Consider the following 17,560-nt stretch of genomic DNA (forward strand, 5'->3'; position numbering starts at 1 on the left):
ATCCAGGCCAGTCAAAATCCTTTATTGCTGAATGAAAGCAGGAACAAGATTAATAAGAAAAAGGCATAGAAGGTAACACATTTCCACATACTTTTCTCCATGGCTGGCTATTGGGAAATGTCCTTCCTTGACCAGTTGGGTGCTCTTATGAGGCACTATGGTTCCACTGCTATCAAAGGCTAATTTGTGTGGTAGAGTTCCTCTGTAAGAAGTAGTTTATGATTTTTCTTCCAATTTAATCCACATGTCTAAGACATTAAACTCGTAAACTTTTCTTTACAATGCATCAGTTAAAAGAACTCTCCAGTCAGCTTTTTTACTTAGGTTGAATCTTCACTCTGTCACTACTAACTGTGTGACTTTATTCCTATTCACATGTCACCTTCTTAGAGAAGTCCCTCCCGAGCTCTCTAAATAAAGTAGACCTCTCCTTCTTCCAAGTCATTCTCTATCACTTTACCCTCTTTAATTCTCTTCCTAGCGTTTACCGCTATCTTATATTAATTACACATTTATGTCCACATCCTTGTCTCCTTTGCTTATTGCTATATCTTTAGCATCTTCAGACATATCTGGCACATGGTTGGCATACAGTAAATATTTGCAGGGTGAAATAATCACTAATTTCAATAGTGGAGTATTTTCAACTCTTTTACTCTAATAACATTCCGTTTACATTTTCATGGTTATTTCCTAGCCCTATGTCTCCAGCAGAATAGTCTTGTGTGTGCATGCTAAGTCACATCAGTTGTGTCCTCCTCTTTGTGAACCTATGAACTGTAGCTCTTCTGCCCATGGGATTCTCCAGACTAGAATACTGGAGTAGGTTGCCACGTGCTCCTCCAAGCAATCTTCCTGACCAGGAATTGAACCGGCATCTCATACATCTCCTGCATTGGCAGACAGGTTCTTTACCACTAGGACCACCCTGGGAAGCCCCAGAATAGTCGTATTCTACCTATTCATCACCACTTTGATTATTGTCTTAACTCTGGCAATTCTAACTCCAGTTATATTGTGTCTGGCTTTCTAAAGATAAAATAGCCTTCATTATCTTTGACGGCAATTTGCTTGTTCCAGAGCCCAATAGGAGTTAAAAAGAAAACTAAGATATTTTTCATGGTCTTAAATTTTCTTTATTACCATAAAATGTCTGATTCTTATGTAGTCCCACCTCAAAATGCATCTCTCACTAAGGGTAAAATTTAGAGAGGGTATTAAAATTAAACCATCTTTCTGAGTTTACACAGTGATGACAGTAATGTAATGTACTTTGTTTTCTTTTAGATCCCCAACTAAAGAAATGGATTCAGAAGAGAAGGAAATTGTGGTTTGGGTTTGCCAAGAAGAGAAGATTGTCTGTGGGCTAACCAAACGCACCACCTCTGCTGACGTCATCCAGGCTTTGCTTGAGGAACACGAGACTACATTTGGGGAGAAACGATTTCTTCTGGGAAAGCCCAGTGATTACTGCATCATAGAAAAGTGGAGAGGCTCTGAACGGGTTCTTCCTCCCCTAACTAGAATCCTGAAGCTTTGGAAAGCATGGGGAGACGAGCAGCCTAATATGCAGTTTGTTTTGGTTAAAGCAGATGCTTTTCTTCCAGTTCCCTTGTGGCGGACAGCTGAAGCCAAATTAGTGCAAAATACAGAAAAACTGTGGGAGCTCAGCCCAGCAAATTACATGAAGACATTACCACCAGATAAACAAAAAAGAATTGTCAGGAAAACTTTCCGGAAGCTGGCTAAAATTAAGCAGGACACAGTTTCCCAAGAGCGAGATAGTATGGAGACATTAGTTCATCTGATTATTTCCCAGGATCACACTATTAATCAACAAGTCAAGAGAATGAAAGAGCTGGATCTGGAAATTGAAAAGTGTGAAGCTAAATTTCATCTTGATCGGGTAGAAAATAATGGTGAAAATTATGTCCAGGATGCATATATGATGCCCAGTTTCAGGGAAGTTGAGCAAAAACTATGCTTGGAATATGATGAAAGGCAGATTCTGGAGGACCTGCGAGAAAGTGATGGAATTGTACAGCTGGAGGAACGACTGATCTACTACAGAAAGCTCATTGATAAGCTCTCTGCCGAAATAGAGAAAGAAGTAAAAAGTGTTTTCATGGAGATAAATGAAGATGCAGAAGGGGCAGCTGCCAGTGAGCTCGAAAGCTCTAATTTAGAGAGTGTTAGGTGTGATTTGGAGAAAAGCATGAAAGCTGGTTTGAAAATTCACTCTCACTTGAGTGGCATCCAGAAAGAGATTAAATACAGTGACTCATTGCTTCAGATGAAAGCCAAGGAATATGAGCTCCTCGCCAAGGAGTTCAATTCCCTTCATATCAGCAGTGCAGATGAATGCGAGCTGAAGGAAACCAGAGGAAAGGAATCCGAGGTGCCCACCAGCAATGGAGTGGTTTCTCCTTTTCCTCAAAGAATATTTAACATGTATACCAATGACACGGACTCAGACACTGGTATCAGCTCTAACCACAGTCAGGACTCAGAAACAACTGCCGGAGATGTGGTGCTGTTGTCAACGTAATTTAAATGGCTTCACTCTGACCTACTTTAATATTGTTCCTGTTTGTTTAATTTAATAGGAAAATTTAAATATTCCACTCTGGAGAAAAATGTAAATAATGTTAAGGAATTCAGTAGCTAATAAGAACTAGAGAATTTTGTTTGTTGCTTTGTTTTTGATTTAAAAGTTCCAGTGTTATCTAATTATTACAAGTTCAAACAATGAGCTGTTTATTAGGAATGCAGCAAAAATAGCTTGTAGGTATATAACAGAGAAATAATTTGATGTGAATTTTAATCTGTTTCTATGAGAAGTGATTTATTCAAACTTCAATTCTTAATATTAGACATCAATATATTGAAACTGCATATGTGAACAAGTAAAATTAAGATGTATTGTTATAGAGTTTTCAACACTGTATCATTGGTATTTAATAATCTGTAAAGTACATGATAACTCTTATATTATAACTGTATTAATTCAAATTTGTTCATTTCTTTGCTATTTAGAATGTACATCATCTCTGTTACTTCTTGAACCCCTCTACCTGTTTAGGTTTAGGTTACAGGAGATGGAAGGGTCGTTACTGGGACATGTACAAATACCATCAGTGGATCAGACAGGGGTATAAATAAGAAAAGCCAAGTTTTGCAGACAACAGCAACTTTTCTAAAGAAGCTAAAAATTAATAAGAGATATGTATGTGCTTTCTCTACCTGATATGCAAACCTTTAGATCAAACCAGTCATCTGTGCAGGTTCATTGTTCGAGTGAGATATGGTGTGGGTTACAGAGAAGAATCACAGGGTCATAGTCCTATTTGATTATACCTTATCTAAAAAAGTTGAAGGGATGTAGCTTGGGGTCCTTTGTGTGGGTAAAATAGAGCTCCATGTACCTTAAGTACCCCAGGAGGAGGGCATGGCAACCCACTCCAGTATTTTGCCTGGAGAATCCCATGAACAGAGGAACTTGGAAGGCTACAGTTCATAGGGTCACAAAGGGTCAGACACGACAAGCAACTTGGCACACACGAGAAAACACCCATAAATATTAGTATTTTTCCTTTGAAAATAGAGATAGGAGCTCCTGTGAACAAAAACCTTTTATTCTGCTACACTATAATTCAGATTGTCTTTATGGTCCTTCATCCAAGGTGCAAACTGAAAAAAAAAAGTAGCTCTATTGTATCCCACTCTCAAGCATGAAAGTAAATATCCAACAAATTGAAAAGATGATTTAGATTCTGTCTTGACTGACAATCATTATAGAGCCAGAAGAGGCTTGGTTTGGCTTGGTTTTTAGTTAGGAAGTTCCTTTCTTTTCTCTTTCTCTCTCTTATCTCCTTCTTTCCCTGCCTATTTCTTGCTATTGAATACATGACATAATCATATTAAAAACTGTTTTGTTGTACTATTACATGAATACAGCTGCAGTTCATTTTTCCTTTAGCTAATACCTTTCTCACATGTGAGTAGATGATTATTTTACTTAGCTTTAATATGTGGATATTGGTTAAGAGTCAGTATTTCTCATTTCTTCCCTTTTTACCTTTATGTTTACTGTACTATATGTTTTAACTCAGTTTCCTAATCTTTTTTAAAATTTCTCCATCCTCCAGACATTTTGCCAACCTTTGGGAAGATATTTAAATTTTCTTAATATTTCAGTTTTGGGGAGTATCTAATGTTACCATTTTTCATACTAAGATACTGTTGAAGGCCTTACTTAAAGTTGCATGATAAGAAAAGTAGGAATTTCCACTGTAGGGAAAGTATGCTAATAGGTAATAACACAAACATGGGTTTAATTTAAAAGAAATAAGAAGGGACTTGAACAGTCATTTAAGAAAGGGAAGTTTATTTGCCTAATATCTCATTAATCATTCAGCACTATGGAAAGCTAATGACATATTTATTATTCTCTTCTGGGGATTAAACTCAGAAGATCATCATCAAATATAAAACAGTTGTAGTGTTGTTTTTCGAAAGTAATATCTTTAGATCTCTTTGGATTACTCTTTAGTGAGAAAAGAACATTGTTATCTGCTATATAATTTGATTATCTGAATCCAAATCTGATAAGAAATAGAACTAGTTAGATAATGCCATTTTAGAAACTTTGCATTAATGTCTGATTTTATACAATTAAGCATAGTGATGCATTCTAAGGGCAAATTCTTCTATTTTTACAGTAAATAATGTTAAAAACTCTTGTCAGCAAGCAAGACCATTGAGTTTTAAAATCACCTTAGAATTTCAACTTGTTCTGTTGTTATACAAATGTATTTGTGCCTTTGATTCATTACAGTATTAAATCATCATTTTCCATGGTGAATCTCTAATTTAGAATAATATATTAATACAAATAAAAACACTAAAATGCATTGCCCTCATCTCTGGATACTGAGCTATGCAAAATTAAATGAGAATGTATATTCTAAATTTAGAACTTGATAGAAACTTTAGTATTTTAATTATTTATAGAAGCTTTAAAATAAAGTGTTTATAAATTCTTGAGTAACCTAACAAATTAACTATGAAATTGTTATATGAAGCTAGAAGTAGCAAACAAAAGCTGACTATTTTCCCCTATAACAAGACAGATTTTCACAGAACTGTGTTCATTCTCCCACTTAAAATGTCTCTTTTTTTCTTCCATCTGCTGTATACTGAAATACCATCCATTTGAAGCTTTTCAATGTATTATCCCTTTCTATGAAACATGTTTTTCTATTCAACCATTGTAATACTGTATCTCTGATACTTTGTAATACTTTGTCTCTGAACCCACAATTATTTTAGGTGTATTTTTCATAAAGGAGCATTTATATTCTGGTTTAGCTTATATTTATTTGTGTACTTATCTAACTTCCCTCCCTCAACATATTTTTATTGCCTTGTTACTTGGTCTATCTTGTTAACCTTACTGCCTCTAATCAATCTTTTTGCCCCTACTCAATTCTGGAACTGAATTGCTAAATTTTAGAAGACTGTAACTTAAAAAAAAATATTAAAAAAAAAAGACAGAAGACTGTAACTTAAAAAAAAAAAAAATGATACCAGTGCATTTTATACATAAAATATGCATTTTAGCAAACTTAAAACATTAACAATTCTACTTATAAATCCTTTGGAAGAGAGACTACGTCTTAGTGTCATTATGAAAAATTGTTACTGTACTATCAATTTTCTGTTTTATTTTTAATTCACAGAGTTACCGATTGCAAACAATGGGAATATTTTCTTTATAAAAGCTCATCAGTGGTTAAATTATGGTGTTTTTCACTGCATCCATGCATTTAATAAAAAATATTTTATAGAGCTAGGTTTTAAGAGATACACAAAATAACTTTGAAATATCTTAACTATTTTATTTTCTCTTTTTCACTAAAAATATAAATAAATGGCCTTTCATTGGTGTGTAGAAGCTATTTTAATCCATTAAAATTTTATTTTTATATTTATTTAAACATCTACTGTACATGACAAAATATATTTCTGTGGCTGCATTTTATAATTTTACAAGGTAGGATTATTATTTTAATTGAAATGTATTTTTCTTGAGACAAAAGGAATATCTTTTAATGTGATATAGATTTCTTTTAAATATTACGCTATTTCTTTTCATACTACCTGATTGGTTTAATAACTTGTTGTGACAAGTACAAAATACAAACAATTTCTTCAAGTGTAACCAGTCCAAAATAATAAACGGAATAGTTGTATACTTTCGTGTGATATTGTTTGTCTTTTTGGGTGTGTTACCTGTCTATATTAAAAACAAATTTTTTATCAGTTGAAATTATATAATTGTCATGCTAACTCACACAAGTTGATATCAGGCATCATTTCATGACAATATTAATATAGAGCAAAATGATCTAACAAAACTTTTTGTTGGGTTTCATACATATTTGTTTCAACTTATCATGAAAGAATGTCCTCACTTTTATACTAGATGACTGGTTTTATACTAGATGGATAATAGATGGCTATCTTACTTTCTATAATGAAATCCAGTTAAAAATAAAAATACTCAAGTATATATCTACCCTGCTATTATTCAGTTTGCCACTACCCTTATTTCTCAAAAAGCAGTAATTTTAATTACCTTTAATTTAGGAAATAATGATTTGGAAAATAAGGAAACTCATTTGTTCATTCTATAAATGACCATGAAATTGCTCTTAAAAGATTGTATATAATATTTAGTAGTGACACATAGAAATAAGTTAACATTGTTTTCTTAGCCAGCGTATCTCAATAGTGAGAGAAAATACACAGTAGTCATTTTCTTAACCTAAAATTAATTTGTGTTTTCAATAACCCTTGGAATTGAGAATCGCAATTTGTAAGGTCCATAATGAATAGTTTCATGTAAGGAAATGAAAAACTAAATGCCTTCATATTTTTTAAAAAAAGGAATTTATTAAATTTTTCCTAAATACAAATATCAGACACATTTTTATAGAAGACTACTAAGTCTCTCCCTACATCACATACGTATATATATAATGTATATGTAATACCATTGAGTTTGTTTTCAAGTAAAATAGACACACGATATTCAAATTATTATTATTACTATAATTCAAATATTCAAAAAATGTGTACCAGGAAAAGTAAGTCTCCCTTCTATCCCATGACTTAATTATCCAGATATCCTCCTCAGAAATATCACTGTTATTTATTGTTTTAGAGATAACCTATGCATACACACACACACACACACATATATTCCTACATTATTCATGCAGAGGTTTGATGATAGCAGGGAATTCCACTATATCAATTATAATTTTATTTCACTAGTCTTCTTCTGATGGACATTTAGGTATAGTCCAATCATTTATTATTATTAACAGTCATTTACTGTTATCTCATCAATGCATTTCTGTTAGGCTAGATTGCTAGATATAGAAATACTATGTTAAAGAATGAAAAATGGATAAAATTTAATGAACATAGCTAATTACTCTTTAAGGAAATTAACTCTTTAAGAACTGAATTGGAAACATACTCATTCCTTCCACAGTGTATGTTGTTTGTCTTTGTTTATTTGAATGTAAAAATTAAAAAATTTTTTTATTTTGAATTTATGGATTTTTCTCATTAATAACACATGAGGATTTTTTTTTGGGGGGGATGATTCTTTAAAACCACCTTTCCATTTCATGATAAGTGATTTTAAAACTGTTTCTATCATGTCTTCTGTATGCTGCATTTGTTTCATGTCTTATTTTTAAACATTTGAACTATCTGAAATTGAGTTTACTACAATGTTCAAAGGTAGAAAGACAATTTTTTTGATAGTTATTAGAAAGAGAATTCTTTTGATAGTTACCAGTTATCCCTCATCACTTACTGAATAAATCTGTCCCACCTTTTTTTGGTGAACCAATCTCTAGTATGTATTTCAGGTCTACTTCTGGACTTTGTATAGCATTCCATTGATTTAGATGTGTATTTTATTAGAATTTGTGCTTTACCTTGTACTGGTGATTGCTATAACTAACATTAGAAAGTAACTTGGAAATACTGGTATCTATCAATGACTCCAATTATTCGCAGCTTTCAGTCAGTACTCCTATTTTTCATAATAAATGGCAAGAAAATATTCTAAAATTTGTGGAAACACATATGCATTCAGGTATTTATCAAGTTTTTATGAATAATAGTAAATTAAAATCCAAATAATAGGAATTAAGTAAATTCTGAAGTGTTATTTGTGTAAGAAATTTATAAACACTAATACTGATGTTTTTATAAGACCATACAACAGAGAAATCTAGTTTGAAAGAAAGGAATTACAAATGTATATTGACCAATTCTGTTAAAAAAAAAAAAACAACATCCATTGTTGTTGTTCTTGCAGCTGCTAAGACATGTCCAACTCTTTGTGAGCTAATGGACTGCAGCACGCCAGGCTCCCCTGTTCTACACTATCTCCCAGAGTTTGCTCAAACTCATGTCCATTGAGTTGGCGATACTATCTAAACATCTCATCTTATGCCACCTTCTTCTCTTTCTTCTCCAGCACCAGGGTCTTTTCCAATGAGTTGGCTCTTCCCATCACATGGCCAAAGTATTGGAGTTTCCACTTCAATATCAGTTCTTCCAATGAATGTACAGGGTTGATTTCCTTTAGAATGTCTGGTTTGATCTCCTTGCAATCCAAGGGACTCTCAAGAGTCTTCTCGAGTACCACAGTTTGAAAATATAAATTCTTTGGCACTCAGCCTTTTTTATGGTCCAACTCTCACATCCATATATGACTACTTGAAAAACCATAGTTTTGACTATACAGACCTCTGTTGGCAAAGTGATGTCTCTGTTTTTTAATATGTTGTCAAAATGTATATTGACCAATTCTGTTTCTTAAAAAAATGCATACCAAATAGCAAATTCATATAAAAATGAAGATGCATATTTTTTGCTAAGAGTTTTTGTATTAAATGTGAAAATTTGGTTCACAATATACTTCATATATACACATCACAACCTAAAGACTTTAAAAGTTTTCTGTACATAATAGAATATCCCTCTGACTTTTTCTGAGACTTTTTAGAGACTTTCATGTACATCAAAGAGCCAGAGTGATGAATAATGATAAGTTTAACCAACTGGGAACAGTAAGCCTGAATGCTATAAGCAAACTGTCTGAATCCCAGAATACCAAATTCCTACCTATAAAATAATTTTTTAAAGGAAAATGAAAAATAAATTAAAAAAATAAATAAATTAGCTAATCCACATTTGGCTTCCCTGATGGCTGAGTGTAAAGAATCCACCTGCCAAAGCAAGAGACACAGGTTTGATCCCTTGGTCAAGAAGATCCCCTGGAGAAGGAAATTGCAACCGACTTCAGTATTCTCGCCTGGGAAACCCTATGGACAGAGGAGCCAGAGTCCATTTTGCAAAGAGTGGGACATGATAACAACTAAACAACAAGAGCGATGGTTCTTGCTAGCTTGGTTAAATTATGCATTCAATGGATTTGGTAAATGACAACACACATTAGATATATTTCTTGTTTTTGGCTCTGTTCTCTTTCTTTTATCTCTGGCAGCAGCTATGCAAGGTTAAATCAAAGTAACCCACTGACAAAAGAAGGAGTTAAAACTAAAAATTCCGCCTTTCCCAACATTTTCACTCTTATCTCTTTCCAAATTAGTTAGGACAGGGCGGTAGGGCAGCTAGCTTGGCCCTTGATAGACAAAGGAGTCATGGTTATTTTAGTTAAACAATACATGGCCAGGGAAAAAGAACATCATTTATGTTTCCAGAACAGAAAAACTATGCTGGAAATAGAGTTGGAGAGAAAAACAGCCTGTATTATTTATATTTATATTGCTCCAGAGTCTAACAGATATTAGCACCTCATATTTACCAAAAAATTTTTAGTAAAATCAGATTTGTTAACAGAGTTCTAACATAGTTCCTAGACCATAAAAGCTGTTCTATACATGTTAACTATTATTTTGTAAGTGATGCAAAAAGTGAAATTTCTATCCAATAATTTTCTTATTATAATTTAAGTATCTTGGAAAGATTATATCATAACTGTCTATCACTCAGCACAAACACACTGGCACTTAAACAGAGGCACATTCAAGGTAAGGTTTTTCCCTTCTGAGTCCTATTTTTAGTTTATTTTTCATTCTAAGTAGCATTTGTCATACCTCACACGAGCATGGAGAGAGTTTTATACCATTTCAGAAGTGAAACTAAGACTTTGAAATGCTTCTTAGCTTTACCTTTTATGTATGTGAGTTTCATGAATCACTCCTCTAGCAAGTGCGAGTGTTTGACATAGTGATTGCCAATATTTTTTCTGATTTTCCAAGTATTGACAAAAAGCTAAATTACCTTAAGGAGAAAGAGCCCAAAGATGGATAGGAAAGCTAACTAACCCCTTTTCAGCGTCTACCCACACTACCCACTCCTGAGGTCATCTTCCAAAGGATTATATCATGACAAATGTCAATACTGAGAGGAACAGCAGTTTCCTTGGGATGAAGCATGGTAATGCTAACTGGGATTTATAATTCAAAAGTATGTCAGACTAGGGAGGAACATGCCCTGGGTTGGAGAGTTAAATTTTTAGGCATTCTGATCTGTGAAGCTTTCTGCAGTAATTCCCAAACCTATCTCCACAACAGACTCACAAAGAGTGCTTGTTAAAAATTCCTAAACTTCACCCTGGAGAACTGGACTAAAGGAGATCTAGATTGTAGCCCCAACTTTTGTGCTGTTAAAGAACTACTCCAGTGTTTCTAAAGCAACAACATTCAATTGTGGTTTATTAATTCTAGCAGAGCTGGTGAGTAACTGAAGGTTACTATGCTAACCTGTGCTAAAATAAAGGATGTGAAGAGCAAGAATTCTCGCGTTGACTAAGAGATCATTGGCTTGGGAAAGATATAAACAGTTCTAGGATCTGAAGCCAAAGGCAGTCTGAAAACAGACACTAAATTTGTTAAAAGGCAGCTCCAGAGATGGCAGGTGCCCAAAACAGAACCTTTATTGTATCACTTTCAAACAGCACATAATATGAGGTAAAAATGATAGAAGAAATTAGACTATTGTGGGGGCTACTGTTGACATGTAAGTACTGCAGATATTTTTTGTGTGTTTATACTCTGTTCCTCAAAGAGGTGAGTAAGGAGGCTTGCACACTGAGAATAATAAACTATCCAACCTGTTGTGTTCTATTAGCGCAAATTAAATACGATTTCTTCTATCATAAAATAGCTGAGTTTTCACTCAAAAAGCCAGGTCAATTCTGTTCAGTTTGGATTTCAGGCTGTTTTCCTACATGATTTTAGCCAAACTGTTCAAGCATTTTGTGCTTGAATTTTCTCAACTAAAAAATTGAGATAACAGTATCTGAATTTTTGTAACACTTTAAGGATAAATGATGTAGCATGAAAAATACCTGGCATAGTACCTGTAGGCCTTTTTTTAATTGCAGCAAGTATACTACTTGTAGTATTGCTATTATATATGTTCTCGATCTTTTTTAATATGTTAAGGATAATGAAATAATCATGTATCATTTCATTTATGTCAAAAAATTTAAATACCCATCAGGTTGAAGAATAGGTTATGTTACAGTTTTTGCTGTCAGTTTTGGGGCATTATTTACAAATTGTCCATCTATTCATCCCATTACCATTTCAGCTACGTATTTACACAGTTAGTACTACATCATAAAATTTCACTTAACATACTTGACTATAGTCCAGCATGAAAATTAAAATTTTGTATGAAAAAAAAGAGAATGGATATAGAGCTATGAATTGAAATATAAATGCAAGTTTATAAGCAATATATATATCCTTTCTTGGAGAATGACTATGTTTATACTTAATTTGAAGCAACGACCAAAATTTTAATGAAATTAATAAGATAAAGTTGCACTATACTTGGTCATTGAGACAATTATGAAGGGACTGTGTATTCACAGAACAGACAATTAAAGGCAGCAAATATTGCCTAGAATCTGAAAATAGACCACAAAATTTTCAGTTAAGAAATGTTGGTGTGAGTATATTATGTGTGGTGCAGAATATCTCTCAGACACCAAATGACAATTTATCAAAAACATCTGTTATGAAAAAATTAATTTCCAATAATATTCAGTTATGTTAAGGAATCAAACTATTACACATTCCCTGTTTCTCAAGATAATGAGATCAAGTTCATAAATATTTGTCATGAAGCCAGCATTTTATGTACATATGAAGTAGTCATAATTGTCAATACTTTGTGATTTAGAACAATTTAGGAGTTCTTAAGAGGAAGACTGACCTACACTTTTGTTATAACAGAAAAGTTAGTGATACAATGGTTGGCCAAAATGTTATAACATGTAGTGTTTCTTTTATTCCTCAAAAAACATTACTGAGCAAATACACATTATTCTATCTATAGCACATTTTATCTTACCACTATTATTTCATAACAGATAACATCAAGAAAGACACAATTTCTAAAGAAAATCCCAATTTCTAAAGAAACAAAAGGCTGCTGACCATGTTTCTCCAATATTACTTCAGTGTAGTTGAGCTAGGGAGGAGGCCGTATGTGACTTCGGCAACATGAGGAGATAGATGATAGTTATGAAACAGCTGGAAAGAGACCAACTCTGACCTCTATCTCAATGTCACATTAACAAAAAGAAAAGACTACTTTAGCAATTAGTAACAATTCTTTTTGAGATTCAAGTAATGAAAATACTATAGGAAAAAATTACGTGGCTATTACAATATAACCAAAGTATCAATAATGATTAAAGATGAAGAATCCCCAAATGCTATAAAAAGATAAACTATATACTTATTTTGAACTGAAATCTTGTCTTTTCATAAATACACACATAAATAAGTAAGCAACTTTTTTTATATAATGGAATTGAAGGATGTGACATGAGTTGAATACTTTAAAGTCTTGATGCAGTGATGTGACTTTTTTTTTTTTTTTTCAGGGGAAAGCGCGAACGCAGTCCCCCACTACCACAAATTATGCAGTCGAGTTTCCCACATTTGGGGAAATTGCAGGGGTCAGCACATCCGGAGTGCAATGGATAAGCCTCGCCCTGGGAAAACCACCTTCGTGATCATGGTATCTCCCCTGCCAGGTAAGTATAGTGATGTGACTTTTACAAGCACTGTGTAAAGGCTTCAGTCACCATGGAAGCTCAGCTGAAACTGGCTCTGTAAGTTTCCATCTCCACCTGATTGTACTTAATACCACCATTAACTGGGATCATGGGTGGTCACTTCTTTAAAATTTACTCCACTATCTTAAAATTATAATTACAGCCCATGCTTAGCATTCATCATTCCTTGTAGATACAAATTAAATGAGGCTTTAAGAGTGTATGCTTACTCTATGCTAAGTGAGTAATGAATTTTTAATGCATATGCCAGGGAAATTTTTCTAGATGGGTAGAACAAGAACATGCAAGTCAGAGAAATGAAAAAAGATTGATTATAGTTTTCTTAGGCAATCAGTGCTCAATTGTCAAGTATATGAATCACCCCTCTCATTTCAGGTGTATCAGGAAGGAGTTAACAGTTAACTAACCTCTCTAAAACATTTACCCAGACATAGGTTATCCAGTTGGAAACCTCAGTAACTCCTTAGAGTCTTCACTATATCAAATCCTCACATTAAATGATCCATTATTTTGGTCATCCACATAGTTCTCAAAAATCCCATATTTCTTTATTATTGTCTTATTGCAGTTAGGGCCTGAGACAAATTTAAGAGTTCCTGTACTTCATGTTTCTCATATTATGAACAAAATTCCAGACACCTGATGTTTTAAAAACAGTTAGTGGCAGAATTATAACTGAGATTTCAGACCTCTGAATTCCCAATAGAGTTCTCTTTTCTCTCTTTCTTCATGTTGCCTTTAGCAAAGTGGATTATTTGCAGTCTCTGTATCAACTTACCACTTACTGTCCCAATTCTAATATTCTAAGAATATTTATCTTAGTATCCTTTCCTTCTTTGAGGGGGGAAAAAAAACAAAAAAAACAGTATTGATAGAGAAGTCTCATGAAGCCCTGGAAGATCTAGAGTCTGGGATCAAAGCCCTCTGTAACTCATACCACATAGTCACAGAAGCAACAAATAGACAACTGCAGTATCTTGTTTACCTCTTCATCCTTAAATACTAGAAAATGCTAGACCTGACAGGTATTTCATGAATACTGGTTGAATTCAAATGAACTAGTCATTTTACACAACTGGTTATACAATTCAAAGACATGTACCTTCTCCCTATCTCAATAGACAGTTAACGTTTTTCCATGTATCTACTACAGGACTATTAAGAGTCCCTTGGAAAGCAAGAGGTTCAAACCAGTCCATCCTAAAGGAAATCAACCTTGGATATTCATTCGATGAACTGACACTGAAACTGAAGCTCCAATATTTGCCCACCTGGTGCGAAGAGCTGACTCATTGGAAAAGACCTTGATACTGGGAAAACTTAAGGGCAGGAGGAGAAGAGGGTGACAGAGGATGAGATGGTTCGATGGTATCACCAACTCAATGGACATGAATTTGAGCAAACTCTAGGAGACTGTGAAGGACGAGGAACCCTGGCATGCTATTGTGGTCGACTGGGTCACAAAGAGTAGGACATGACTTAGTGACTGAATAAAAATAACTACAGGAAAATCAGCAGCAGCTTCCAAAGGGGCAGAACGAATGTTGTTTCTGAATGTCATAAATATTAGGCAATCTTTTAAAAATTACTATTTTATATTTAGCAGATTTAAAAATATTTCATTATTATTTGTTGCTTTGTTGCCATGAATATATTTTACAGAAAGCCTGACAGAGTATCTCTTGTTGAAGCCTATCTTCCTGAGACAAGAGTTTGCACAGCCACAATCTTTCTTCCGTGGATGCATTTATTTACTCCAAACTCATCATGGAAATAAAAGAAGAGATTTCTCTGCTGGAGCCACACCAAGTAAATCCTCTCACTCACTCATTTACTCAACAAATGTTTCTTGCTAAAGGCTTTCAGTTTTGTCAGTCCTTTCATCCTGCAGGGATAAATGACACAGGAACATTCCAGAAGTTAGCTGTTAAGCCACCCTCTGGAGTTCCAGACATTGTGCGGAGTCAGCCTGCCTAGTCCTCTCACCCTACCCTTTTCGCCACTCCCAGGGGACACCCTGGGAGAGTTTATTCAAGGTGAAAAATCTCCAAACCAATCTGTTTACATAGACTCTCCCAGTAACCCATTATCATAGATAATTGAGAGCTTACTGTACTCTAATTATAATAACAAACATTTGAGCTTTAGCCTAAAACTTAAGGTACACAACCTTTAGGGATGACTGAAGAAGCTGAACTTAGGTAGGTCCCAGTTTCAGGGAGCATATTCAGCAAGAGAGGGAGGGAAGGAAGTGTAGATCATATCAGGTAAAATGAATGCTATGTAAAATGAAATCATCAGTAAGAAGAAATTATAAAAATAAACTAATATTGTAAATCTGGAAGAATTACATCTACACAATATTTATAGTATACACAATGAAGACCCCACTTTATAAATAGTAGTAACTGAAACTTTCCAAAAATCTCAAAATATTTCCATATAAGACATTATCCTACCATCATAACTCACATGGAAGAGAGTTAAGTGCATTTACTGCATTTTAGAGATGCTAAAACAAAAGCACATCAAAGTATTTTATTCCAAGCATTATCATCCAAGGTGGTAGGCAGAGAATAAAACTTGTCTTCTAGTTCTCTCATATCAGTTTCTTAACTTAAACTGTACACACATTTTACTTTTTAAAATCCACATTTTAATTGCTCTTCTTGGCCTTCCTTCCTCTCTTCTTCCCTCCCTCCCTGCTTCCCTCTCTTGTCTTCTTTTTTAAATACCAAAAGTTAGATGGCTTTTTTTTTTCCATCTACAAATTAGGAGCACACATGAAATTCTTCACAATTTAAATTTTCAAGATTTTAGATTATATTTCAATGGAAGAATGTATAACTTATTTAGCAAAATCCATTCAACTAATATTGGATGATCCTAACAATGAAAGCAATACATGCTTAGTCCTGTGGTGAAGACAAAAGAAGTATGATTCAAGACGGGTGCAGTCTCGAAGCAAGACAGACATAAAGCCATGAAAAGAGAGGAAGTGATGATTATAATTAAAAAGTAACATGGCAGAATTTTAAGGAAAATCTGTAGAGAAGGGAAAATCAGTGAGGAAAGAAACTTAACATTTTTGAGGGTCTATATTTAACTAGGGACTTTGCAATCATTATCTCATTTCAATTGTACAAGCCTGCGATAGATATTATCATCTCAACCATCCAGATTAACAAAAAAAAAAACCCCTGAGACTAAAAGAGGATAAGCGCATTTCCCATGAAAATACAGTCAGATTTGAAATTAAGTGCATGATGCCAAAGATCTTATTTTGGACCCCGAAGGACTTGGAAAGTTGTTGTTGTTATTTAGTTGCTAAGTTGTGTTTGACTCTTTATGACCCCATGGATTGTGGCCTGCAAGGCTCCCCTGGTGATGGATTTCCCTAGCAAGAAATACTTAGTAGGCTGCCATGTCCTTCTCCAGGGGATCTTCCCTACCCAGAGATCAAATCAGGGTCTCCTGCATTGGCAGGCGGACTCTTTACCCTTAGGGAAGTGGTGATAGTTGGTAGAGAGAAAAAAATGTAAACAAAGGAATACAAAGATTAGCAAATGAGAAAGAGATCTGAACAGTCTAGCCTAGCTAAAGGAAACAGACTTGGGAAGAACGATAAACAACTGTTGTGTTTGTTTGTATTTAATTTAAATAACTAATAAATTGGCAATAACGTGATCAAAACTGTTCTGAGATTACCATTCTGGAAGGATAAACTGAACAGACGGTATAGCAAAATGTAGTTAGAAGGGAATGAGGTACTAAAAGGTGGCTGCTATTGGGGTTATAGAGGGAAAAACAGGAGAGATACTCAGGAATATTAACTGTAGGAAAGTGTTTGAAATATGGTTATGGTTGAGGGAGACAAAACATACATAAAATTGTGAACTGATTAGGACTCAGTAGAACCAAGAGTAGATAAAAATTAAAATTCTGATTTGCTGATTTCAAGGTTTCATTAGCATTTAAAAATTGGTTGCTATCACTAAGAGAGAATTCATGGGAGCAGTGGTCTTCAGTCAGTTCAGTTGCTCAGTCATGTCCGACACTTTGCGACCCCGTGGACTGCAGCATTCCAGGCTTCCCGTCCATCACCAACTCCCAGAGCTTGTTCAAACTCATGTCCATTGAGTCAGTGATGCCATCCAGCCATTTCATCCTCTGTCATCCCCTTCTCCTCCTGCCTTCAATCTTTCCCAGCATCAGGATCTTTTCCAATGAGTCAGTTCTTCACATCAGGTGGCCAAAGTATTGGAGTTTCAGCTTCAGCATCAATCCTTCAATGAATATTCAGGACTGATTTCCTTTAGGCTAGACTGGTTGGATCTCCTTGCAGTC

The 17,560-nt window shown here is 34.4% G+C and overlaps 1 protein-coding gene and 1 non-coding gene across 4 annotated transcripts in view; one reads left to right on the forward strand and one right to left on the reverse strand.

Moving 5' to 3' along the window:
• The window catches only part of RASSF9 (Ras association domain family member 9), a 30,529-nt gene extending 24,908 nt beyond the window's left edge, over nt 1-5,621 (forward strand). For all 3 annotated transcript variants that reach the window (XM_043446444.1, XM_043446442.1, XM_043446445.1), the window contains one exon: nt 1,288-5,621. In XM_043446444.1, the coding sequence (XP_043302379.1) occupies nt 1,304-2,548 (1,245 nt within the window). In that variant the 5' untranslated portion in view covers nt 1,288-1,303 and the 3' untranslated portion in view covers nt 2,549-5,621. The remainder of the gene's footprint in view (nt 1-1,287) is intronic.
• A 7,394-nt stretch (nt 5,622-13,015) lies between these two features.
• LOC122427926 lies at nt 13,016-13,179 on the reverse strand. Its single transcript, XR_006265616.1, has one exon. It is a non-coding gene; the product is annotated as a U1 spliceosomal RNA (small nuclear RNA).
• Nucleotides 13,180-17,560: the final 4,381 nt, after the last annotated feature.

The sequence above is a fragment of the Cervus canadensis genome, chromosome 25 (genome assembly GCF_019320065.1).
Source record: "Cervus canadensis isolate Bull #8, Minnesota chromosome 25, ASM1932006v1, whole genome shotgun sequence".
NCBI lineage: Eukaryota > Metazoa > Chordata > Mammalia > Artiodactyla > Cervidae > Cervus > Cervus canadensis.